Source organism: Pseudopipra pipra, chromosome 27 (assembly GCF_036250125.1).
Source record: "Pseudopipra pipra isolate bDixPip1 chromosome 27, bDixPip1.hap1, whole genome shotgun sequence".
Classification (NCBI taxonomy): Eukaryota; Metazoa; Chordata; class Aves; order Passeriformes; family Pipridae; genus Pseudopipra; species Pseudopipra pipra.
The window spans coordinates 5,033,168-5,057,328 of NC_087575.1; the positions used below are offsets into that span (position 1 = coordinate 5,033,168).

General features: G+C 69.0%; 2 protein-coding genes across 4 annotated transcripts; both read right to left on the reverse strand.

The window, feature by feature from the left end:
• Positions 1–17: 17 nt before the first annotated feature.
• KCNN1 (potassium calcium-activated channel subfamily N member 1) lies at positions 18–14,105 on the reverse strand. Of its 2 annotated transcripts, none has more exons than XM_064637436.1 (10): positions 13,989–14,105; positions 8,022–8,137; positions 6,333–6,767; positions 6,159–6,254; positions 5,647–6,065; positions 3,351–3,492; positions 2,858–2,968; positions 2,630–2,757; positions 1,576–1,645; positions 18–1,476 (listed from the first exon to the last, which is right to left on the reverse strand). In XM_064637436.1, the coding sequence occupies exons 3-10, from the start codon at positions 6,708–6,710 to the stop codon at positions 1,207–1,209; spliced, it is 1,614 nt and encodes a 537-aa protein (XP_064493506.1). In that variant the 5' UTR covers positions 6,711–6,767; positions 8,022–8,137; positions 13,989–14,105; the 3' UTR covers positions 18–1,206. The 2 variants fall into 2 exon arrangements, with proteins under 2 accessions (XP_064493506.1, XP_064493507.1); XM_064637437.1 differs by lacking the exon at positions 13,989–14,105 and adding an exon at positions 13,283–13,498.
• A 2,802-nt stretch (positions 14,106–16,907) lies between these two features.
• CCDC124 (coiled-coil domain containing 124) lies at positions 16,908–23,862 on the reverse strand. Of its 2 annotated transcripts, none has more exons than XM_064637393.1 (5): positions 23,736–23,862; positions 22,351–22,522; positions 19,396–19,582; positions 18,748–18,856; positions 16,908–18,452 (listed from the first exon to the last, which is right to left on the reverse strand). In XM_064637393.1, exons 2-5 carry the CDS (start codon positions 22,507–22,509, stop codon positions 18,248–18,250), a joined length of 660 nt encoding a protein of 219 aa, XP_064493463.1. In that variant the 5' UTR covers positions 22,510–22,522; positions 23,736–23,862; the 3' UTR covers positions 16,908–18,247. The 2 variants fall into 2 exon arrangements, with proteins under 2 accessions (XP_064493463.1, XP_064493464.1); XM_064637394.1 differs by having other exon boundaries at positions 23,721–23,744.
• Between the last annotated feature and the right edge of the window lie 299 nt (positions 23,863–24,161).

Below are 24,161 nucleotides of genomic sequence, written 5' to 3' on the forward strand. Positions count from 1 at the left end.
GAGCAGAGAGTGACGCGTCCAGTTCAGGCTCCTTTAATTTGCGCCTCAGCCCCCCCCGACCCCCCTCCCCCGGCGGGGGGGAGCAGGACCGGCCCCGGGGGGGTGCAGGGCTGTGGGGGTCCCGGCAGAGGGTCCTCGCCCACCCCCGGGGGGGGCCGGGCTCGGTATTGCATCCAGGAGTCTCCCAGTGCTCTGCGACGGTCGGTGCCGCGTCCCCCCCACCTCCCACCCCCCCCATTTTACAGACGGGGCAAACTGAGGCACAGAGAGGTGACGTGACTTCGCCAAGGTCACTTCGTGGCAGAGCCAGGAACAGAGACACCCCCCCACCCCCGAAATCCTCCACGCTGGGGCTCAGCCCTGCTCTCACCACGGGGGTCTCTCCCCGCTCCGCACCCTCCGGGCAAGACCCCCCAGGCGTCCCCCTACCCTGTCCCCAAACCTCCACCCCCTCCACACCCGGGGGGCAGCCCCCAAACCCCCCCTCACAACACTCAGGGCTCCTGGTTTCTCCCCCCTGTCCCTCTGCCCCCCCTCCCAGGGCTGCTCCAGCCCCCCCAGTGCAGCGGTTGCTGCATCCCACCCCCCCAAAAAGCCCTCCTGGAGGCTGGGGCTCAGCTCCCACCCGGCCGGGGGGGGCAGGGGGGGCTCTGGGGGGGGCTCCAGCCTCAAGCCAGCACAGTGAACGCAGGAAATTTATACAGGGCTTTACAGAACAAAGCTACTGAAATCAGCCACACGATGGCCAGACATAAGAGGGGCCCCCCCAGACCCCCCCTCCCCATCACCCGCTGTCCGAGGAGGTGGGGGGGGTGACAGAGGGGGACCTGTGCCCCCCCCTCACGCACCCCCCTCCCTACCAACCCCTGTCTGAGGAGGTGGGGGGGTGACAAAGGGGGACCTGCAGGTGCCCCCATAACCCCCCCACCCCGTCACCCGCTGTCCATGGTGGGGGTGGGGGTGCAAAGGGACTTTGGGGGTGCCCCCATAACCCCCCCACCCCGTCACCCGCTGTCCATGGTGGGGGTGGGGGTGCAAAGGGACTTTGGGGGTGCCCCCCCCATCACCCGCTGTCCGAAGAGGGAGGAGGTGACAGAGGAAGACCCAGGGGTGCCCCCACAGCCCCCTCCCCATCACCCGCCGTCCAAGGGGGTGGAGGAGGTTGTAAAAGGGCACCCGGGGGTGCCCCCAGCACCCCCCATCCCCTCACCCGCTGTCAGAGGCGGGGGGGGCACCGGCAGGGGCGCGGGGGGCGCGGGTGGGGGTGCAGGGGGCCGTGGCCGAGCAGAGCCGGGGGGGCCAAGCCCCCAGGAGCTCCCTCTGCTGCTGGCCCAGGGCCTGGCTCACCAGCCCGGGCAGGGCCAGCAGGCTCAGCCCCAGCGCCTCCAGTTTGCTCTCCAGGGCTCCCAGTCGCTTCTCCAGGTCCTCGTGGCGCTCCTGCAGCTCCGAGACCATGTCGTACATGATGTTCTGGGTCTGGGGGGAACCACACCGGCACGGGGGGGGGCTCAGTGCTGGATCCCCCCACAATGGGGTCCCCCCAAATCCCCCCAGACCCCCCCTCACATCGCTCACCTTGGCCAGGTCCACCAGAGTGTTGGCCTGGTCGTTGAGCTTCCGCTGCTCCATCTTCACACTCCTCAGCCTGGGGAGACACAGGGGGGGTTGTTCAGGCTCGGTGACTCCCCCCATGAGCCCTCTCAGACCCCCGTGAGCCCCTTTAGACCCCCATGCAGCCCCCCCACAGCCCAGCATGCAGCCCCCCCACACCCCGACCCCCCCGAGCACAGCCCCTGCCCCTCCATCCCTGCGGCCCAGACAGAGCCGGGGGGGCCACCCCGAGGTGTCCCCCCCGCCCCAAACGTGGCAGCCAGAGCTCATGCAAAGGGGAGCAGCCAGGGAGGGAGGGGGGGGCAGAAAGGGGGTGACTTACTTCTGAGCTCTGCAGGGACAGGGCAGAACAGAGACAAAACACAACAGCAGGTTTAATACCACCACGAAGAGCGCGGGGGCACAAGAGCAGAGCAGCACGACCCCCCCCCGCCAAGGACCCCCACCCAAGCCAGGCACCCCTCAGTCCCACCCCCCCAAAGCAGGAGGCACCCGAGGGGGCTCAGAGCCCCCCAGCCCTGCTCTCCTGACAAAGGTCACACCAATCTCATCAACTGGGCACCCCTGGGGTCACCCCTGGAGCATCGGGGGCCCCACGTGCTGGGGGAGCATCCCATAGTGGTGGGGGGACACACAGGGGACAGGAGACAGGGACAGGGGACACCAGGGATGGGGGACAAGGACAGGACACAGGGGATGGGGAGAGGGGGACGGGGATGGGGGACACAGGGGATGGGGAGGAAGTGGGGATGGGGACAGCAGATGGAGGACAAGGACAAGGGACAGGGGACAAGGAAAAGGGACAGTGACAGGGGAGGGGGACAGGAAATGGGGGATGGGGACAGGGGACAAGGACAAGGGACAGGGGACAAGGACAGGGACCTCCTGGCTCCCAACCCAGAGCTCCAGGCAGGTGCAGAAGGGGAGGAAGCACCCAGCTCTCCTCCTGGGGAAAAAATAAAACCTCTGGGATGGGACACCATTCCTGGTAGGAAGCAGGTAAAGGTTTGGCACTTACTGATGGATGGCTTGGAGGAACTTACGCTGGTGTTTCCGAACTTTGGCATGGTCGATCTTCTTCACCAGCTTGGTGTGTTTGTAGATGAGCCACGTTTCCCTGAGTACGTTGGCAGCAGCATTTTTCACCTGGAAGCCACCGGATGCCCGGGGGTGAGGGGCGGGCGGGGCCGGGGGAGGGCCGGTCCTGCCGCTCGGGGGAGGGGAGGGGCGGCCCGGGGGGTCTCACCCGCTTCGTGAGCTGCGTGTCCATCATGAAGTTGTGGACGTGTTTCTCCGCTTTGGTGAGCTCCAGCTTTCTGGCCACCACGGCCACGACCAGCGCGGTGCAGCCGGCGCCCTGCGGGCAGGGACCCCCGGGGTGAGGGAGGGGGGAGAGCCTAGGGGGGCGCAGGGGCCATGTGTGTGTGTCCCCCCAGCCCTGGGGGGCTCAGGGCCATGTGTGTGTGTCCCCCCCCCATCCCTGGGGGGTGCAGGGCCATGTGTGTGTGTGTGTGTGTGTCCCCATCCCTGGGGGGCTCAGGGGCCGTGTGTGTGTCCCCCCCCATCCCTGGGGGGTGCAGGGCCATGTGTGTGTGTGTGTGTCCCCAGCCCTGGAGGGCTCAGGGCCATGTGTGTGTCCCCCCCCATCCCTGGGGGATGCAGGGCCATGTGTGTGTGTTCCCCCATCCCTGGGGGGCTCAGGGGCCGTGTGTGTGTCCCCCCCCCGCCGCGGCGCTCACCATGATGCCGGTGAGCAGGCAGACGCCCTTCCCGCAGTAGGTGTGCGGCACCATGTCCCCGTAGCCGATGGACAGGAAGGTGATGGAGATCAGCCACATCGCCCCCAGGAAGTTGCTGGTCACCTCCTGCTTGTCGTGGTACCTGCCCGGGGCCGAGCGCAGCCGCTGTCACCGCTGGCACCGCTGGCACCGCCCGCGCCGCGCTCGCCCCTGCCACGAGGGGTTTGGGGCGTGTTCCCAGCCAAGGAGAGTCCCCGGGCTCCCAGATGTGCTGCTGGGAGCCCCAGAGAAGTTTGGGACACCCCGGGGACATCAGGCACGGCCGCTCCAGACACGGGGAGGAGGGACGCCCCGAGTGGGCTGTGCCCCCCCAGGAGTGGGGCTGGGTCGGGGGGTGCTGCTGGATGAGGACAGCAAGGGGACAGGCTCGGAGCAGCCCCCCGGTGACCTCCGTCCCCCTGGAGCCCTCCCAGAGATCTCAAAGCACAGCACACGGGTGTCACCGCAGACCCCCGGGGAGGGGACACCCCGTCCCTGCAGAGACCTGGATGAACTGGGGCACCCCGAGCTCCTGGGGGGCACCCCGAGCTCCTGGGGGGCCACCCCGGCTCCGAGGGGCCCCGAGACCAGCGTGGGTGACACCGGGGGGGCAGTGGGGGACGCTGTGCTTTGAGATTCCGTGGCCAGAGCCGGCGCCACGGACACGGCAGGCCGTGCCCCCCACCCCTCCCCGAGGGACCCCCGTGACAGGGGGACGAGCCCGGCCGGGGACACGGAGCAGTGGCCAAGCTGGGCAGCAGGGCTGGGACATGCTGGGAGCAGTGGGGAGCTGGGAAAACGGGGTGAGGGGAGGGAAGGGGGGAGACGGGAGCAAGCCGGGGGGGGGGGGCTCAAGCGTGCGGTGAGGAATTTAGGATTGCTGCGTCCCCCCACCCGGCCCCCCCGGGGGGCTTGGAACCTCATCTGGCACTGAGGGGCATGGCAGGGAGATGGGGGGGCACCATGGGACAGGGTGGTGCTGGGGGCACCCCTCATCCCAGGGCAGGGAGATGCAGGGGGCACCCCTCACCCCCCTGGGTGGGGTTCCAGCCCGGGATGTCACCCCACAGTGATGCTCCCCAGGACCTGCAGATCTCCCCACTCCCAAGGAGTACCCAGGACTCCCTCCAGGCATTCAAAACATGCAGGTTAAGGAGGGGAAACACCAAGGAACGATGTCCAGAGCCAAGGAAAACCCTTTGGAGGCTCATCCGAAGCCTCTTGTTCGAAGCAATAAGGATCCAGTGGCTCCTTCCCAGCTTCTTGCCGGGGTCTCCCCTGCCAGGGTCACCCCAGAACCCACAGCAATCCCTGCAGCAACCCCTCCCTCCAAGAGCCCCCCAAGAGCCAGCACAGAAGGAGCTGTGCCCCGACTCCCCCTCCCAACAGGACCCCCATTCCATGCCCACAGCCAGGCTGGGCACCACAGACCCCCAGCTGGGGGGCACAGGGGGGACAGGAAGCAGCTGCTGAGGTTCCAAGTGGAAAAGGGCTCCAGCCCCTTTCCGTGTCCATGGCCCCTTTGCCCCCCCGGCCCCCCAGCCCTGTCCCACCCCCCCCCCGGCTCTGGCTGCAGCTAATCCTAAATTCTGGGAAGCAGAAGCCTGGGGCGGGGCCGCCCCGTGCAGGACGCGCTGGGGGTCCCTGGGGTCACTCACAGTTTGTCCCTGCAAGCAGCAGAGCGTCGGGGAGGGAAAACAAGAGCAGTTAATGCGCGGCCCGGGGGGGGGCCCGGCCCAGAAGGGGCGGGCACGGGGAGGGCACCGGCGCGGGCATCCCGGCCCCGCCCCGCGGGAGCAGCTGAGGAGCGCGGGCACACCCCGAGCCAGGTCCCCTCCGCGGGACCCCCACCCACCTCCTGGGACCCCTCTGGGAGACCCCAGGGGCCTCAGTCCCCTCTGTGAGACCCCAGGTCCTCGGTCCCCTCTGAGCGACCCCCAGCTCCACCTGGGCAGCAGAGAGCGGGTCCTGCCCCACCCCAGGGGGGCACAGAGGAGCTTGGCACAGGTTTGGGGACACCCTGGGGGTCCGGCCACCCCCACCTCGTCTTGGTTTGGAAAAACCATCGTGGCCACCACGGGGGCCCCACCAAGGGGGGTCAGCCCGGGCAGTGGGGGGGCTCTTCTCCAAGACGTCTCTTCCCCAGAGGGTCTCCCCTCTGCCCCGACCCCCCCTCGGGGTCTGCACCGTGTGTCCTCAGCTGCCCCCCAGCCCCGTGTTCCCCCCCCCCAGCCCCTCCAGGGAGCCCCCCCCGCACCTCTCGCAGACGCGGACGGTCCAGGCGGCGATGATCCAGGAGGAGATGCTGAACACCAGCAGGACGGTGCCAGGGCAGATGGTCATGAGGGTCTTCATGACGAAGCGGGTGTTGAAGTTGATCTTGTTGAGGGCCCCGATGCTGCGGGACGAGGCGTCGGTGAAGAGTTTGCTGTGCAGGAGCATCACGCGCCCGATCAGGTAGAGCCGCAGGAACATGGGGATGGACAGGATGATGTCCACGTCGGCGTCAGCCACGGAGGCGGCGTAGGTGAAGGCCAGGCGGGCGGTCCAGGTGAACAGGTACTGCCCGGGGATGGGGTGGATGGCGCACACGATGAGCTCCAGCGCGATGAAGAAGATGCGCTCGTAGGTCATGGCGATGCGCCAGTCGTCGGCGCCGTTGTCCACCATGAACAGCTGCGGGGGCACAGAGGGCGCCGGTGGGACCCTCGGGGCGGCAGGACCACGGCAGGACCACCCCAGTGACCCCCACGGGCGGGTGCCCCTCACCTGGATCTCCCTGGCGTGGTACATGACGATGAGCCCCAGGAGGATGAGGGTCGAGAGGCTGATAAGGCATTTCAGTGCAAACGAATACGACGACTCCTGCCAGGGGAGCGGGGCAGGGTGAGCCCGGACGGACCCCCGGACGGACCCCCACCCGCCTCCCACCGCCCCCCCAACCTTGGTGTAGACCCCCCAGGACAGCTCCGTCTCCGTGACCATGACCACGATGCCGAACATCCCGAAGATCAGGGCGTAATCGCTGAGGCGCTTCCGCTTCTCGAAGAGGGCTCGCCGGTGGCCCAGCTTGTACCCGATGTTCTGGTTCCTCCGGGGTTCCCCTCCCCGCTCCTCAGCCCCATCCTGCCCCGGGGCCGCCGCCGGGCCGGGCTCCGGACCCCCGGGCTGCTCCGGCCGCGACACCACCACCTCGAGGCCGGGGGACGGGCAGGGCCGCAGGGGCTGGGTCTCCCCCTCGAGCGGGTGCAGGGAGCGGGCGGAGGCGCTCAGGGGGCCCCGGGGCCGTGTCACCCCCCCATTGTACCGGCAGCCGCTCATGGCTCTGGCGGGGAGGGGGCCGGGCGATCCCGCATGGCTCAGCGGCGCGGGGGCGACCTGTGGGACAGGGGATGGGGGGCTGCGTGGGTGGGGGGGCCACGGGGAGCCGGGATCGGCGTCCTCGTCCCGCCCGGCACCAGGTGATGCTTCCCAGGGACACGTCCTGCCCGTGGGGACACGTCCTGCCTACAGGGACATGCCCTGCCCACGGGAGACGTGTCCTGTTGGGGGAGACACGTCCTGCCCATGGGGACGTGTCCCACCCACCGGGGACCTGCCCTGCCCGTGGGGGACGCGTCCTGCCGGGGGGGACACGCCGCGCCTACAGGTGCGTGTCCTGCCCACGGGGGGGACGCGTCGCGCTCACGGAGGACGCGCCCGCGTCCTGCCCACGGGGGGACGCGTCGTGCCTACGGGGACATGTCCTGCCCGTCGGGGACGCGCCCGCGCCCTGCCCACACGGGACCGCGTCCTGCCCCCGCCGCGGCCCCGCCGCCCCCTCCGCACCCCCGGGGTGTGCGGACCCCGAGCCCGGGCCGTGCCCGCGCCCCGCGGTGCCCCCCGCACGCCGGGCGCTGCCGCTGCCCCGCGGCCCCGGGACGGCTCCGCTCCGCCGTAACGGAGCCGCAGCTGCGCGTCCCCGCCGCCCCCGAACCCGCCGCGCCCGGGGCTCCCGCTGCCCGGGGGCTCCCCGGGGGGCTCCGGCTCGGCTGCCCCCGGCCCGGCTCGCCCCCGGCGTGCGCGGTACCTGCCGTGCCGGTGCCCGGGGGCCGGGCCGGGTCCCGCCGCCGCCGCCGCAGCCGGAGCCGGTCCCGGGGGCGCGCGGCGGCGGCACCGGAGCGCCCGGGGGCGGGGCGGGGGGCGCGTCCCGCGCTCCCATTGGCCAGGGCAGACCACACCTCTGCTGACGAGCACCGCGCCACGCCCCTGGCCCCGCCCCTCAGGGCGCTCGCCACGCCCCCCTCGCGCTCACTCCCCCCCCCTCCAGGGGCTGCCGGAGCCCCCCAGACACCGCACTGCCCCCCCCCCCAAAAACACCCCCACCCCAAACACCCCTGCCCCCCGCAGGCACCCCCAGCACCGCCCCCGGCACCCCCTCCAGCCTCGCTGCGCCCCAAAACTCATCATGCCCCGTGACCCCCCCCCCCCCCGGGCTCCCCCTCATCCTCCCCAAGCCCCCCGAGAACGCGGCCTCCGGCATCCCCAGTGCAGCCCCCCCATCAGCCCCAGTGCACCCCCAGCACCCCCAAACATCCCCCAGCGCCCCGGTACAACCCCAGCACCCCGCGACCCCCACTCGTGCCCCCCTACCTGCTCGGGCTCCCCGGGGCCGGCCGGGGGGGTCCTCGGGGCGTTAGGGGCTGCGGGGCCGGGGCTGGGTGCGGGGGGGGCCTGGGGGTCCGGGGGCCATGGGCTTCCCTCCACGCCTGGCCAGAGAGGAGACGTGGCGTTAGCGGGGTCCCCAAACCCCCCCGGCTGCAGGGCCAGGGACCCCCAGAGCCACTGCACCTGGCGAGGGTCCTGCCCTGGCACTGCCACTCAGGGGGTCACCCTGTCCCCTGCCCCCCCAGGCACCCCCTGATGCACAGACCCCCTGCACCAGCGGCCCCAGTGCACGAGGGGCTTCACCACGTGAAAGACCCCACTGCACGAGGGGCTCCATCCCACCAGGGACCCCACTGCAGGAGGGGCTGCATCGCCCCAACAGCCCCCTCGCTGAGGGGCTGCCCTGCACACACCCCCCCGCTGCACAAGGGCCTCGTCACACAAAAGGCCCCCTCGCACAAGGGGCTGCATCGCCCCGACAGCCCCACTGCCGGGGGAGCACGAAAGACCCCGTCGAAGGAGGGGCTGCATCGCACCAACCACCCCCCGTTTCACAAGGGGCTGCATCACACAGAAAACCCCCCTACACGAGGGGCTGCGTCCCACAAACGGCCCCATTGCACGAGGGACCCCACGGCACCAACCGCCCCCCTGCACGAGGGGCTGCGTCGCCCCAGCGGCCCCCTCGCAGCACGGGCTGCACCACGGCAAAGACCCCCCTGCACGAGGGGCTCCACCACACCACCAACCCCGTTCCACGGGGGGCTGCATCCCCCGAGGAGCCCCCCTGCAGGAAGGCCTCGCCGCACAAAAACCCCACTGCACGGGGGGGCTTCGTCGCGCCGACGGCCCCTTCCACGAGGGGCTGCGTCCCACCAAAGACCCCCTGGCACGAGTCGCTGCTTCCCACCCACGGCCCCGCTGCACGAGGGGCTGCATTGCACCAACGGCCCCGCTGCACAAGGGCCTCGTGGCAGGGAAGCCCCCCTTGCACGACGGGCTCTGCGGCACCAACGACCCCGTTGCACGGGGGGCTGCACCCCACGAAGGGCCCCGTTGCACGAGGGGCTCCATCGCACCCACGGCCCCTTTGCACGAGGGGCTGCGTCACACGGAACCCCCCCCAAAACCCCCAAAACGGCCTCCAAGCCCCCACACCGAGCCCACGGCCCCAGCACCAGCCCAGGGCTCCCCACACAGGGGAGCGGGGGGTCCCTGCAGCCCCCCCCAGCCCTGCAGCAGGGCTGTACCCCGGGGTGCAGCAGCTCCCTGGATTTCAGGCCTCCAGGCTCCCGGTCCTGCCGCACCCCGGAATACCGGGATCAGCACGGACACCGGCACGGGGACACCCGGCGTGGGGCTGCCACCACCAGCACCCCCCCTTTCCCCGGGGAGCAGCAGGGCTTCGGGACCCCTTCCCCATCCCCCGGGGACGCGGCAGAGCCAGGGATGATGTTTTCCCGGTTCCTCCGGGAGCTCCGGAGCGTGGCCGGGCTCCAGCGCCCAGCTGCTCCCGGTGTGCAGCCGGGGCCCTGGCTCCCCTCCAGAGCCAGATCATTTTCTCTCCATTCTGCCAAATTTATCGCAGGAAAATGGGCTCCGATTTCTTTTTAATGCTCGGATGGGGAGAAAAATACGCAGCGGGCAGGGACGGAGGGGAAACGTCTCCCCGGGGCCGGCGGCCCCAGGCCCTTCGCCGCGGCCGTGCCGGGGATGCCGGAGCTGTGCCAGGGCACTGCTCACCCCACCACAGCCCGGAAAACTTTTTGCCACCTCAAACGGGGGGGGGTGAAGCCGCCCCGGAGCCCTCCCTGACCAGTGTCAGTAAATATTTCATTAACCACCGCTCCGTGGTCGTTTCACCAACAGCCTCTATCGATGGAGACGTAAATGGGCCTTATTAAATCTCCCTCCTGCCAGGACATCCACAGGGATGAATCCGGAAGGATTCAGCACCCGGAGGGCTGGTTAAAACCGTGAAGGCCCGAGGAGTCCCCAGCCCTTGTCCCTGCACCCCCAAGGGGATGCCGTGGCTGGGGCTGCATCCCCAGGGATGCTCTGGTGGGATGCGCAGGGTGGTCCTCCCTGTCCCCATCGTCCTCACCACGGGGACAGGGATGGGGATGGGGACAGGCAGGTCCCCTCAGGCAGGAGTTCTGCTGGCCACGGTCACCGTGTGTCCTTGAGACACGGGCCTGAGTGTCCCTGCTCCCGGCGGCTCCCGCCAGGATGTGACACAGCAGCAGGATGCCCGTGGCCACAGCCGGGTGTCACAGCGTGGCACAGGGGGTCCCACTGTCCCCCTGCCACCCTCGGGGCTGGGACACGGGCACCCACCCACTCTGCAGTGTCACTTGGGTTATCACCGAGGAGATGGCTGAGGATGGACCCGTGGGATGGGGACAGCAAAGGGGTCCTAAGGGCGACCCCGGTCACGGCAGCACCTCCACCCCCTGCACAGAGCACGGACACGGGTGGGGGGACACGGCTTAACCCCCCAGAGCTGGGCTGCAGCAGCCCCCCGTGCCCTGGGGGTGGCTGTGGGGTGGCAGTGGGACCCCCCACTTCCCCCCCGTGCCCCGAAGCAGCGACACTGCCTTGGAGCAACTGCAGAGGAGGAGGGTGCGGCTAAAAATAGCGTTGGGCGGCCGAAAGGCTCCCCGCGGGTGATTTATTTATTACCCGCCCGCTAATTCCTGCCTGGGAATCACGGCCCGGCCAGGGTGGGGCAGGAATTTGGGGGAGCAGCGGCCGTGCCAGGGCTGTGCCCAGGGGGACAGGGGGACGGGGAAGCAGGGAACCCCCTGGCCGTGGGGCAGGGGACGGGGTGCTGGGGGCGGCGGGGCCCACGCGGTGACCCTGCCCGGGGTCACGGGGGCTCCCCGCCAGCGGCTCGGGCTTTGCCGGGGCACGAAGTGCGTCAGACCCCCTGCGGCCCCCCCCCCGTCCCCAAAAATCCCCCGCGGCGGCCCCGGTTCCTCCCGCCGCCGCCAAGCCCTGGCCATATGTCCCAGGCTGGGGAGCATCTGGCGGTGCCGGCGGGAGCCCCCCCCGCCCCCGCCCCTGCCGCTGCCCACCCGCCAGCACGGGGCGGGCTGGGGGTGCCACCGCCGCTGCCCCCTCCCTCGAGGGCAGGGCAGGGGTGTGAGCGTGGTCTGGGGGGACACCAAACCCTCTGAGGCCCTCGGGGCTGGAGGAAGCGCCGGGACAAGGCCACCCGGCTCCCAGGGAGCAGCAGCACGATGGCTCAGCCGAGCCCTGCCACAGCGGGACCCCCGGCGATGCCAACAGCCGGGACCCCCGGTGATGCCAACAGCCGGGACCCCCGGCGATGCCAACAGCCGGGACCCCCGGTGATGCCAACAGCCGGGCCCTCCGTGCCCCAGGCGCCCCGTGTCCACCCCGGCACGGCGAGGTCGGTGCAGAGGGGCAGAGCCTGGCACTGGGGGGATCCACCCGACCCAGGGTCAGGCCTGTTCGCCCGTGGGGTGCCCGTGGGCCCCAGGGCGCAGGGGGAGGCACACGGGCTGGCACGCACGCGGGGACACGCGGAGGACGCGCGGGGACAACCCGAACCTCCCCAACCCCGACGCGGCGCAGGGGAATCCCCGGCTTGTCCCGGGGTCTCCCCGAGAAAATCCCTCCCCTGAGCCCCACGGAGACGCCCTGGGGCCGGGGCTGGATCGGGCCCGGAGGGACACGGGGGGGCAGCACCGATGTCCCCAGGGGTGGCAGAGGCAGCCGGGGCCCCCCTGCCGCCCCCAGCCCAAGGGGGATCCCCTCCCCAGCCCTCCCACCTCAGGAGGGGACCCGCAGCCGGGGACACCCTACCTGCGTGGAGCCAGACAGGTGCCTGGGGCTGGGGCGGGGGGTCCTGCGGGGTCCAGCGGGGGGGTTGGGGCTCCCCACGCCCCCCCTTCGCCGCCACCGCGCCGGCGTCCCCAGACAAAGCCGCCGCGCCGGGTTCTCCCGCCTCCCCCACCGTTCGGCTCAGCCGAAGGACAAAGCCGCTCCGCCTGGCTGCCCCCGCAGGGCCACCGCCGACCCCCCCCGGGGCCGCCCGGGGGGCACACGGGGGTCCCCACCGCCCCCGGCACTGCCCCAAAACCCTCAGAGAGGGGGGGCTCCCCCAAACCTCGCCAACGCCCCCGTAGAGCCCCACGTCCCCGCTGCAGGGTGGGGGGGGTCCCCAACAACGCAGAGGGTTCCCCGCAAGCCCCCCGCGGTTCCCACCCTGCACAGGGACCCCCAGGGGTGGCTCAAGGTCACCGGGAAGGTCGTGAGAGGCAGGGAGGTCCCCAAGGCCTCGATGGCTGTGCTGTGACACGGCGGGCGCTGCCCGGGCACTCCCTGGCACGTCGAGGCCACGCGGCGCCAGAACCCACCGGGAGCCCCTGGTGCCCACCCTGGGCTTGGGACCAGCCCAGGGTCCCACCAGCCCGGAGGTGTCACCCCAGTGTCACAGCTGGATCGGCCAGGGCTGGTTGTGGCAGGGGGGGGTCCCCCTGGTTTTGGTGAGGGCTGAGCTTGGTGCCACCCTGGTGTCCTGGTGCCACCGGTGAGCACCGAGCACCCCCAGCCCCTCAAACCTGCTCAGCTTCAGTGCCTCCGGCCACACTGTCCCCAAGGGTGGGGACCCCCCAAATCCCCTGACTCCGGCAGCTGGGGATTACCCTGAGCAGGCAAACCCTGCTGGGAGGGCATCCCCAGTGTCCCCATATCCCAAAAACCTGCAGGGAGGGCGACCCTGGTGTCTCCACACCCCAGAAACCAGCAGACAGGACATCCCTGGTGTCCCCACACCCTGGCACCACACAGGGAGGGCATCCCTGGTGTCCCCAACTCCAAAAATCCACAGACAGGACTTCCCCGGTGTCCTCACACCCTGACACCACAAAGGGAGGGTGTCCCCGGTGTTCCCACACCCCAAAAACCCGCAGACAGGGCCTCCCTGGTGCCCCTACACGCCGACACCCCTCAGGCAGGACTTCCCCGGTGTCCCCACACCCCGACACCACAAAGGGAGGGCGTCCCCGGCGCCCCCGCACTCCGAAAACCCGCAGACCCCGGCGCCCACACACCCCAAAAACGCGCAGACGGGGCACCCCCGGTGTCCCCACACCCCTCCACCCCCCCACTCCATGGAATGCCACCTCCGGGGTCCCCCCCGCTGCCACCCTCGGGGTCCCCCCCCGCTGCCACCCTCGGGGTCCCCCCCCGCTGCCCCCCCCCCCCCACCCGCTCACTTGCCACGGCCCCCGCGCTACGGGGATGGTCGGGGGGCGCCGGGGGGCCCGGGGGGCGGCGGGGGCATGTGCCGGGGCGCGGGGGCGGCGGGCGCGGGCGGCTCTCGGCGCGGCGGAGCGGCTGCACTGGCGGCGGCGGCGTGCGGGAGCCGCGGCGCGGGGGGGGCCGGGGGCTTCCCCGCCCCACGCCCCCGCGTCCCCCCCGGCAGGGCAGTGACCTTGAGGCCGCGGCGCTGGCGGTGGGTGGGGGCGGAGGATATTTTTAGCCGGGCACGGTCACTCCCATCGCGTCCTCATTGTCACCGCCGGGGGCTCCTCCCGCCCCCCCCCCAGCGCGGCCCCCCCCCCGTCCCGCAGCTCCCCCGGGGTGGGCGCAGGGGCGGCTGAACAGGCCCAGGACCCCCCTCCTGGACCCTCAGAGCCTCGAGGTGCCCTCGGGGCACCCCCTCATGGTGCCCTCTCCCCCTTCCCAAACCCCCCCCCCCACCCGGGCACCCCCCCCGCTGCCCCCCCTGCGCCAGGGGGGTTCCCACGAGCCGGGGGATCCCCACGAGCCGGGGGATTCCCAGGAATCTCCCGATTCCTGGGACTCAGGGAGGGGGTTCCCCAGACCCAGCAGGTCCCCCGGAGCTGGAAGGAGGCGGGGGGGGGGTCCCCACTTCCCCTTTACCCCTCCCGCTCCCCCCCCTCCCCAAAATACACCCACCTGCAGGCAGCCCCCGGCCTGCGCTGCCCTCGGGCGCTGACCATGGCCCGGCGGGGGCACGTGCGGCGCCGAGCCCGCCTGCCCGGGAGGGGCAACGGGGGAAGGGGGGGGCCGGGGGCGACCCCCGACACGGGCCCCGCGGTCCCGCCGAGCCCCTCGCGGCCGCCCCGCGCCTCGGTCCCCCCGGCGGGCGGGCGGCGATGCGGCGCCGTCGCTCGTTCCGCCCGCACGCGCAGCCGCGCCCGCCCGTCCCCCCGCCCGCCCCGGTTTTCCCCCCCTCGGTGCTTCCCCGGGGCCCTCCCGGTGCTTCCCCGGGGCCCTCCCGGTGCTTTTCCGGCCGCCGCAGCAGCGACGGCCTTGGCGGATAAACCTCGGGCCCCCCCCCTCACCCGCGTCGCCACCTCTGCGGGGCCGCGGGCGATCGCCCACCCGCAGCACCCCCCGCTCCCGGCGCGCCCGGGGGTCCTTGGGAACCCCCCTCCCCTCCCGGTTGCACCGGTGCGGCCGCGGGGTTGGCCCCGCACGAGCGTGTGAGCGGGACCCCCCCCCCACCCCTCGGTGCGACCCCCCCAGGATCCGGGGGGATCCGGGACCCCCGGGCGCGGGGAGGGGGTGCGGGGTGACCCCCCGGCTTGGGGGCGCGTTGTAGGCGGAGTGGGCACCGGGGGCTGGTCTGGGGAGGTCGGAGGGTGCTGCCCACCCGCCTGCAGCCCCCTCCCTCTCCCTTGGCGAGCCGGAGGGGCACACGCGTGTGCGAGGACCCCGCGCCGGGGAGGGTGTGGGGGGGTTGTGAGTGTGCACGGGGGGGTTTGCGGGGGGGGGGCGCGTGTCGATTTAGGGGCAGAAGGGGCTGGGTGGGGTTCGCGTGGAATAAAGCTGGAGGACGCGCGGGGTGAGGAGGGGTCCGTGCGGGAGCGGGTACAGGGGTGTGCAAGCAGGGTGTGAAACGGGGGGGGCTGCAGTGGGGTGCGCAAGGCAGGGGGTGCACGGGGGGGTGTTCGAGGAGGGGCGTGAGCTGGGGGGTGCGCGGGGGGTGCGCGCAGCGGTGTGTGTGAACACGCGTGTCTGTGTGTGTGCAAGAGGCTGCACGGGGGGGGGCACACGCAGGGTGCGGTGCCCGGAGGGCGAGGGGGGGGGGGGCGCACGAAAGGCGGGGGGAGCGAAGGGGGAGGGGGCTGTGGCGCAGGGCGGGCGCTGCAGAGGGTGGGCACCGTGCGCGGGGGGGCTGCGGGGAGGAGGGGTCCGGGGGGGCGCAGAGGAGAATGCCTGGTGCCGGGGGGGGGGGGGGACACACCGCGGGTGGGGATACCCGGTGCGCGGGGGGGGGGGCTGCGGGGGAGGGAAAGCCCGGTGCGGGGGAGGGGATGCCCGGTGAAGGGGAGGGGATGCCCGGTTCGGGGGGGGGATGCCCAGTGAAGGGGGGGGATGCCCGGTTGGGGGGGGGGGGGGATGCCCGGTTGGGGGGGGGGGGGATGCCCGGTTCGGGGGGGGATGCCCGGTTCGGGGGGGGATGCCTCGTTGGGGGGGGGATGCCTGGTTCGGGGGGGGGATGCCCAGTGAAGGGGAGGGGATGCCCGGTTGGGGGGGGGGGGGAATGCCCGGTGCAAGCCCTGCGCGGCTGCGCGGGCGGCGGGAGGATCCCGGAGCCCCCCCCGCGGGTTCTCCCCCCACCCCGTTGCCATGGCAGCGCTCCCCCCCCTCTTCCCGCGATACGAGCGCGGCCCCCCGGCCCCGGGGGGGTGGGTGGAAAAACGGGGGGGAATCCCCGGGGGGGGGAAGGGCAGGGAATCTCTCCCCTCTCTGCCGCTCCCCGCCCCCCCCTCCTGCGGTGGGGACCCCCCCCCGTGACCCGTTTCGCTGAGGGGGGGGTGGGGGACACCGTTAATCCCCTCGGTACCCCGGGGATCGCCCCTCCCGCACTGCGGGATTCCCCCACATCCCGCCTTGGCCAGGGGAGGGACCCCCCTGTCCCGGGGGGGGGGAATCCCTCATTAGTCCCGCACCCGCACAGGGGGGCCCCGCCCCCGTCCGTGTCCCCCCCCCAAGAGGGATCCCCCCCATTAATCCCTTCAATGGGGAAACCCCCCTTGCACCGGAGGGGTTCCCCCAACAACCCCCCCCCTTACAATGGGGGATCCCTTTCCTTTACTGGGGGGGGGGACCCCATAGCACCTTCCCATCCCCCCCCCGCACTGAGGGGGGTCCCCAACATCGGGGGGGGTCCCGTTCCCTGGGTAACTGATGGGGGGGGGGGCTCAGCCTCCAGGACCCCGTGGAGTGGGGGGGGGGGTTCACACGCCGCAGCCCCCCCTGTGCTGTCACCGCCAGCACATCCCACCCGTGCCCCCCCCGCGCGGGGGGACACCCGGCACTGCCGCAGTGCCGAGGGGGGGAGAGGGGGAGGAGGAGGAGGAGGAGGAGGAGGAGGAAGGGGGGCCGGGTGGGCTCTGCTGCACAAAGCCAGGGCTGAGCAGGAGCCTCTGCAGCACGGGGGGAGCGGGCGAGGGCAGGGAGGGGGGCACCGGGAATGGGGGGGGGATGGAGGGGGGCAGCCCTGGGGGGTGCAGGGATGGGGGGGTCGAGGTGGGGGACACACACACTCACACACACACACACACACACACACACACTCACGTGGGTTCGTTATTCCAGCAGCAATGGGGGGGCTTCCCCCGTGTCAGGCGCTGCAGCTCCGCCGAGCACAACCTGCTGGGGATGGGGGGAGCAAAAAGGGGGAACCCCCCACCCGAGGGACCCCCAATCCAGGCAGGAATCACACCCCCAACTCCCAGCGGGATCTTCTGCAGCCTTTCATGGCAATAAACAGCCCCCCCGTGGCGAGCCAGGAAAAGGAAACACCCCCCCTGCCCTCAACCATCCCCTCCTTATTCCTTCCCCAGTTTAAGAGGATTTTGGGGGTGTTTTTTAATTTTTAATTGGGTTCAAACACAACAAACTCTCACAGAAAAGGGACGGGGGGGGTTCACTCCTCCCTGGCTGGGTCTGGGGGAGCAGGGGGGGCACTGGCCAGCCCAGCTCCTTTAGGGGGGTGCAGAGGGCTGGGGGGAGCCCCAGAATGGCCGTGGGGGCTCGGCTTCAAAGGCTCACCCCAGCTTGGGATGAGGCTGCTTTAATCCCGCGGGAAGAAGCCACTGGGATGTGGAGCCAGGAGTGTGACACCCCCAGGCCGTGGAGCCGCTGGAAGGAATTCCTTGGAGAAGGAATTTCACTCCCAAAGGAGACCAGGAGATGGGAAAAAGAGAGGGAAGAGAGGAAAACCCAGTGGCTGCTGGAGGTGAGGGCAGGACTGTGCTGTGGCTCCGGGGCTAAACCTCTCCGGCATTCCCAAGGGAGCCCGTGGATCTCACCTGGCATTCCCAAGGGAGCACATCCCAAGGGAGCTCACAGATCTCACATTCCCACAGGAGCTCATCCCATTCCTCCTGCCTGGGCCAGCACAGGGACCCCGAGGGCAGCAGAGGTGGCACAGGGGGTCGGTGTCACCTCCCCTTCCAAAGGCCCACAGGGCACCTTCCGGCCTGAGCCCGGGATCAGGCACGGGAAGAAGGGATGGGAGAAGCAGCAGCTTCCCTTGTCAGGGTGGATTTGGGGTTGCAGCCCCTCAGGGAACCCTCCAGTGCCACCAGCAGCTGCCCAGGGGCACTGGGAATGTCCCACGGAGCAGCCTGGCACCAGTGCCCTGCCCAGAGGAGGCAGGAACCACGCTGGGCTGGGATTTATCCCATTCCTCCTGGAGAGAAGGTGGTTTTCCCTCTTCCCCACCCTCCTGCTCCCGCTGGGGCTGAGATGGAGAGGAGAGAGGCAGCTGGAGGAACAGCAATCCCAGGCTGGAATCTCTTCGGGGACCCCCCAAGGATGGCACTGGGAGCAGGGAGCAGGTGCCTTCCACGGGATGGTTCCAAAATCCCCCTGCGGAGCACGAGGGCGGGGACAGGGACTGTCTGGGAGGGGGTGGCCACCACGGGGGTCCCCACCTGGACCTGCTGGAGGTCTGGAAGTGAGTTAGTAGCTGGTTTTGCCTGGGAACACCCGGACCTGGGAAGGTGGAGGTGGCGTTAGTCTGTCCAGGGGGGACACAGGAGTGTCCCCGGGCGGGCGGTGGCCTCGTGCTTCTCTCAAATCCGAGGAGAAAGCGGGGACAGGGAAGGGAAACCAAAGGAGAGGAGGCTCCTCGTGTCTCCTGCTCCCACTGCTCGCAGTCCGGGGCAGGGGGGGAGGACGCGGGAGCGGCTCGAGTTCTACTTGTGGCTGTTGTAGGCCTTGTGCCTCTGGTTCATGGGGTTCTCCGGGGACTTCATCCACTCCTTCTTGAGGAGCTGCTTGAGCTGGGACAGGCGCATGTTGGGGTTCTCCTGCTTCAGGCGGGGCAGGTGCAGCTCCTCGAAGGCGCCGAAGGCGGCTTTCATGCGGCGCTCGGGGTGTCTGTCCGCCTCGTTGGCCACGCTGCCGGGGCAAACCGGGACACGTGGGCCACAGGGACGGCCCCAGCCCGCCCTCCCCTGCCCACCCTGCCCTCCCCTGCCCACCCTGCCCCGTGCCCGTGCCACCGGGAGCACGGGAATGGCGGGATGAGGGCCGGGAATCTCCCCGTGACGCGTCCGACCCGACCCCGCTCCCGAGTTCCCGTGGGATGTGTTCCTGAAGCCACTGGGGAATTTTGGGGGGCAATGTCCGCCAGGAATTCCCCCAGGGAAGGGGTGCCCTCAGAGGAGGGCAGGGCTGGGGCGTGGCCACGCACCTGAGGACGGCGATGGCATCCTCGATGGTCCTGGCCTCCACCGAGCCCTCCTCCAGCACCCTCCTGTTGATGTTCTCCTCCAAGGGCACTTCCAGGTGAGTCTTCTCCGCTGCACAGGGAAAGGGAAAAAGGGAGAGCCATCAAATCCAGCCCAGGCAACCCCCCAGGAGAGGGTTTTCCCTCTGGAAAACTCAGCCAGAGTCTGGGCCCGGCGCTGGAAGAGCTCTGGCTCTGCAGCTCTGCTCCACCCCGAGGTGCCAGGAGGGTTCTTTTTCCCATATTTGGGTGTCAGACATGGGCACAGCAAAGCAGGGAGCACGGGAAGGGCTGCAGGCAGCACGGGAACAGAACCATGGAATCACTGAGGTTGGAGAAGACCTTTCAGATCAGCAACCCTCAACCCACCACTGCCACATTCACCCCTGAACCACGGCCCCGAGTGCCACATCCACGTGTCCTTCCAACACTTCCAGGGATGGTGACTCCACCACCTCCTGGGCAGTCTTTTCCAAAGCTTTACAACCCAGGAGTGGCTGCCTGCAGCTCCTGCTTTCCAAACACCTCATCCTTCAGTGACAGTGGGTGGAGAAGGAGCAGCCCCCCATCCCACCCCCATCCCCCTGGGGCCTTCCCATGGCATTCCCGGACCTGTATCCGTGTTCTCCTTCTGCTGCTGGTCTTTCCTGATTGTCTCCTCGATCTGGGCCCTGGTGACCTTCCCTGGAGTGACCTGCTTGGGTGACTTCCCTTTGAGCTTGGAGTCCTCCTCCTCCAGCAGGCGCTGCAGCTCCTTCTTGCGCTCCAGCTGCTCCAGCCGCCGCTTCTCCCGCTCCTCCTGCCAGGGAGGAAGGACCAGGTCACCTCCAGGCCTTACACAGGGATCAAACCAGCCCTTCCAGGAGCTGGGAATCCCGCTGGGACAGGAACAGGCCCCTCAGTGCTGCAGCTGGATCACCCTGACCTTCAGCGGGACAGCGACAGCCCGTCCCCATCCCTCCGGAATAACGATTCCCACATCCCTGCCCGGTGATGTCAGCCCTGTGAAACACAGCCCTGCGGAGGAGGAGGAGTGCCAGGACAATCAGATTAAGCTTTCCACTTTAATTTTGATAAGTGCTGGGAGGTTGGGGGTTCAGCAGTTGCTGGTGAGGAGCCTGGGTCCGTCCCCACGCCCTTCCCGAGGGCCGGGACACGCGGCCGGGCGGATCCCGACGGGCAGAGCAGCTCCTGTGGGAATCTGAAGTGCTCCACAAGGAGCTCAAGAGCCACTTTGCCCAGGGAAGAGGGTGACAAGCCCGTGGAACAAGCCCTTAAGGGCTTTCAGTGCTCTGGCTGAGAGTTGTCTCCCTCCTCTCCCAAAACCTGGAAGGTCGGGGAAAAAAAAACCCCAGACAAACAGAAGAGGGAAGGGGGAGAGGAGGGAAGGGGAGAGGGAGGGAAGGGGAGAGGGGAGGGGTACACAGGGATGTGTCTGTGGCCACGGTGCAGGATAAGGATGGATCCAGGTGGAATCTCCTGGTTGGCCACCAGCACCAGGGAGTTTAAAGGAGACCACAGGGCACTGGGAGGAGCAGGGGATGAGATTCCTTCGGCAGGACACGTCCATTCCCAAGGATTTGGGTGTTAAACACGAGTTTCCAGCCTTGCAGAGAAGTGCCCGAGCAAGGAACGGCTCAGCAGCTCCAGAAGAGCTTCCCAGCTGCTGGGGGGAGGAGATCCAGATCCCAGGCACAGGGAGCCACAGCTCCTGATCCCTGCTCTCAGGAGAGGCCCTGGGAAGGCTGGAGAGCTCCTGGCACGGCAGGAAGGCGAAGGAATGCAGGGGAAATGACGCAGGTGGCAAGAGAGCGGAGCAGAACCGCCCTGGAGCGTGTCCGAGTGCCCAGCGGGACCCCCAGGGCTCAGCAGAGCCTGGAAACGGGATCAGACCCGGCCCTGCCATCACCCCCAGGCAGGCAGAGCAAGGATGGAAGGGAAGCTGGAGCCTGGGCAGTGGGTTTGGGGGGTGAGCCCCAGCCTGGCGTCCTCGGGTCTCTCCCGACAGCTCCGGCCCCTGGATCCGAGTGCCACGAGTCCCTCCCGGAGCACACCGGCATTCCATGCCAGCACCACCCCCCAGACACCTCCTTCCCCGGGGAATTTTGACCCCTGGGAATGGTTTGGCTTCTCCAGCCTCATCCTAGAGAGGACAAAGTCGTTTATAACCTGAGTCACACATCCCTTCCCTGCTGGGATGTGACAGGACACGGGCAGCTCCTCCTGTTCTCCACAGGGATATTCCAGCTGGATGAGGCTGGAGAAGCAGCCAAGGAGGGTTTCCCTGATTTATTTCCCTCCAGCAGCCCACTAATTTCTGTCTCTGGCAGCGGGAAGAGCACCTGGGCAGGAACAGTTGGGCTTTCCGGGCTCAGCTCCACACCTGAGCAGAGACCTTTGCTGCTGTGGGCTGCACATTCCCAGGGAAAAGGGGCTCCTGGGAAGAAAAAGCACTAAACCACAGGATTTGGGTGAAATTCCGACCTGGACATTGTGGTTGTGCTGACATAGGGAGAGGGGGCGGCTCAGGGGACACTGGAAACAACCCCACTGGTTTCCCTAAAACCCAGTCCGAGGCTCTGGGACAGACACCAGTTTCCCAGTCAGCAATCCCAGCTCCCAGCACATCCCCCCACTCCCCAAATTCCCGTCCTCCCCGCCTGCAGGAGGCTGTTTTGGAAGCACAAGCAGGTCACCTTTGGCCAAGCCCTTAAATCCAGCAATAACAACTCCTTGTTCCAGGAAGCAATTAGGGAGCATTACGGGATCGCACCCGGAGCAGCCCACAGGACTCCGGATTCCAGGACACAAATTAGGGATGAACTCACGCAGGGGACACAGTGGGAAGGGCTCAAGGTCACAGGGACGTGGTGCCTCCTGCCACAGCTCCCAATTCCTGCAGCAGCACAAGCCCAGGAACGCCCCAAATCCCATTTTTGGCACCAACAGAGAGCACGAGGCAACAGGGATGATTTCAGAGGAAGCAGCTAAACCATCACTAAGAGTTCCTAGAAAAAACCCCACAAACCAGGAGGTGGATTTGGGTAACAAGAGCAGGACATTAAAAACCAAATAACCCAAAAAACACTGATGGAAACAGGGACCTAGAGAAGGGCAATCCAGAGGGAACCTCAGGAGAGAGACATTCCTGATGCAGGGAACGGCAAAACCAGGAAAGGGGGAAAAAAAAAAGACCTTTGAGACCCTTAATGTGCTGATTCCATTTTCCTCCTCTGAAAATCAAAGGCAAGAAAAGGAAAAGAAGGAATGAAAAGGAGCTAAAAGAGCGTTTTGGGCACAGTCCAAATCCCTGATCTTTCCCTTGGTTCAGTTTTAAACCATTCCCACCAGAAGGCCTGTGCTGCCTCCCTTGGGAACTCCGAGATCCGCCAGGTTTGGGAATTGCACAGCAGAGCTCACACTTCCCTCCCACACCCGGCTGCTTTTAGCTCCCGGAGCAGCCACGAAATTCCAGCTTTTCCCCCCCGGAACGGAGCCCAGGACGAGGTGTGGGGTATCCCTGGGTCTCCCAGGGTTTAGGAGACGCCTCCGTGGGCAGGCACTGACCTTCCTCTGCTCCTTCCTCATCACGTGTTTGTCCTCATCCTTCCAGTAAGCATCTTCCAGCTCCTGCTGCCTCTTGGCATCGGCCGCTGCCTTGGCCTCGGCTTTCCTCGCTCGGGCAGCAGCCGACTTGGTGTTTTCCCCCTGGAACTTCTTGGGCATCACTCAAGGTGCTCTTTGGGGAGGAAAGCAGGGTCAGGTCCTCGCGCCCCGGGTTCGGGGTTTGCTGGGAAAAGCCCTTTTATGGGATCGCTGGGGTTGGGAAAGCCCTCCAAGGTCACGGAGCCCCCCCCTGTGCCCGATGCCCGCCTTGTCCCCCAGCCCAGAGCACTGAGGGCCACCTCCAGTCCTTCCCTGGACACCTCCAGGGATGGGGACTCCAAACCTCCCTGGGCAGCCCCTTCCAAGGCCTGACCACCCTTTCCATGAGGAAATTCCTCCTGGTGTCCAACCTGAACATCTCCTGCTCATTTCCTCTCCTCCTGTCCCTTGTTCCCTGGGAGCAGAGCCCAATCCCCCCCCGGCTCCTCCCTCCTGTCAGGGGGTTACAGAGGGCGAGAAGGTCCCCCCTGAGCCTCCTTTTCTCCAGGCTGAGCCCCCCCAGCTCCCTCAGGAGTTCTCCAGTCCCTTCTCCTTGTGCTCCAGCCCCTTCTCTGGACACACTCCAGCGCCTCAGTGCCCTTCTTTTTGTGAGGGTCCCAGAACCGACCCCCTGATCTGAGGATCCCCCCCAGCAGAGGGGACTGGCACTGCCCTGCTCCTGTGGCCACACTGTTTTTGACCCAAGCCAGGTGCCCCTGGCTCATGCCCAGGTGCTGCCACAGCACCCCCAGGCCCTTCCCAGCTTTCCAGCCCCTCCGTCCCCCCGCCTGGAGTGCTCCATGGGTTTGCTGTGACACCAGGGCAGGCTGTGGCACTTGGCCAGCAAAGGCTCTGCTTGTGGACGCTGCCCGCGCAGACAGGGCTGTGGAGCCGCTCTGGATCCCAAATCTGGGGGGGGGTTTAATGGCAGATGTTTAATTTGTCAAACAAAGCCGGGCACAGAAGGGCTGCTCTGAAGGGCTGGCCGCTCCACCCCCGAGGTTTTCCCAGCCTGGATCGAATCCCTCCTCCCACCGGCTACACCGTCTGGCCCTTCCCTAAACCCTTTCTCCTGCCCTCTGACCCTTCCCGAGGAGCGGGATGCGGGCCGGGCTCCAGCCCAGGATGGGGATGGGGGGACACCCGGGCCTGTCCCCCCCCACCGCCACCCCCCCAGCCCTCCCCGCCCCGTCCCCCCCGCCCTTCCCCTCTGCCCCGCTGTCGCCCCGTTCCCGCCCCGTCGGGTCCCCGCCGCCCCCGCCCACCCCCGGCCCCTCCGCCCGGCCCCGGACCGGCCCCGCTCCTACCCGGGCCCCGCCGCCCCGCCCGTCGCGCGCCTCGCGCGTCATCCCCGCGCGCCGGCGCCCCCCGCGGGAGGGGCGGGAGAAGGGAGGGCGCCGCCGCCGCCATGTTTGTTAAGGGCAATAACCGGGGCGGCCTCGCTTCGCCCGCGCCGCGGCGCCGGGAGAGGCGGAGGAGGAAGTGAAGAAAGGGGAGGGAACGGAGAGACGGGAGGGCGGCGGGTTCTGCCCGCGGCAGCGCTGGCGGAGCGGCGGGAAGGCCGAGGGCCAACCTCTTCCTCTGCCCGGCACAAAGATGGCGTCGCCCTGAGGGGCGGCCCTGAGGCGGGCGTGGGCGGGGCTTGGCAGGGCGTGGTCCCGCTGTCACCTGGGCGGGCGGGGCTTAACAGGGCGTGGTCCGCTTGCCACCTGAGTGGGTGTGGCTTGGGTGCA

Coding starts and splice junctions, on each gene's coding strand:
- CCDC124 (XM_064637393.1), bottom strand. CDS start 22,509: ATGCCCAAGAAGTTCCAGGGGGAAAACACCAAGTCGGCTGCTGCCCGA. Junction 19,583..22,350: donor TGAGGAAGGAGCAGAGGAAG/GTCAGTGCCTGC, acceptor CCTCCCTGGCAG/GAGGAGCGGGAGAAGCGGCG. Junction 18,857..19,395: donor GAAGGAGAACACGGATACAG/GTCCGGGAATGC, acceptor TTCCCTGTGCAG/CGGAGAAGACTCACCTGGAA.
- KCNN1 (XM_064637436.1), bottom strand. CDS start 6,710: ATGAGCGGCTGCCGGTACAATGGGGGGGTGACACGGCCCCGGGGCCCC. Junction 6,255..6,332: donor CCTGGGGGGTCTACACCAAG/GTTGGGGGGGCG, acceptor CTCCCCTGGCAG/GAGTCGTCGTATTCGTTTGC. Junction 1,477..1,575: donor CTCTGGTGGACCTGGCCAAG/GTGAGCGATGTG, acceptor GGTTCCCCCCAG/ACCCAGAACATCATGTACGA.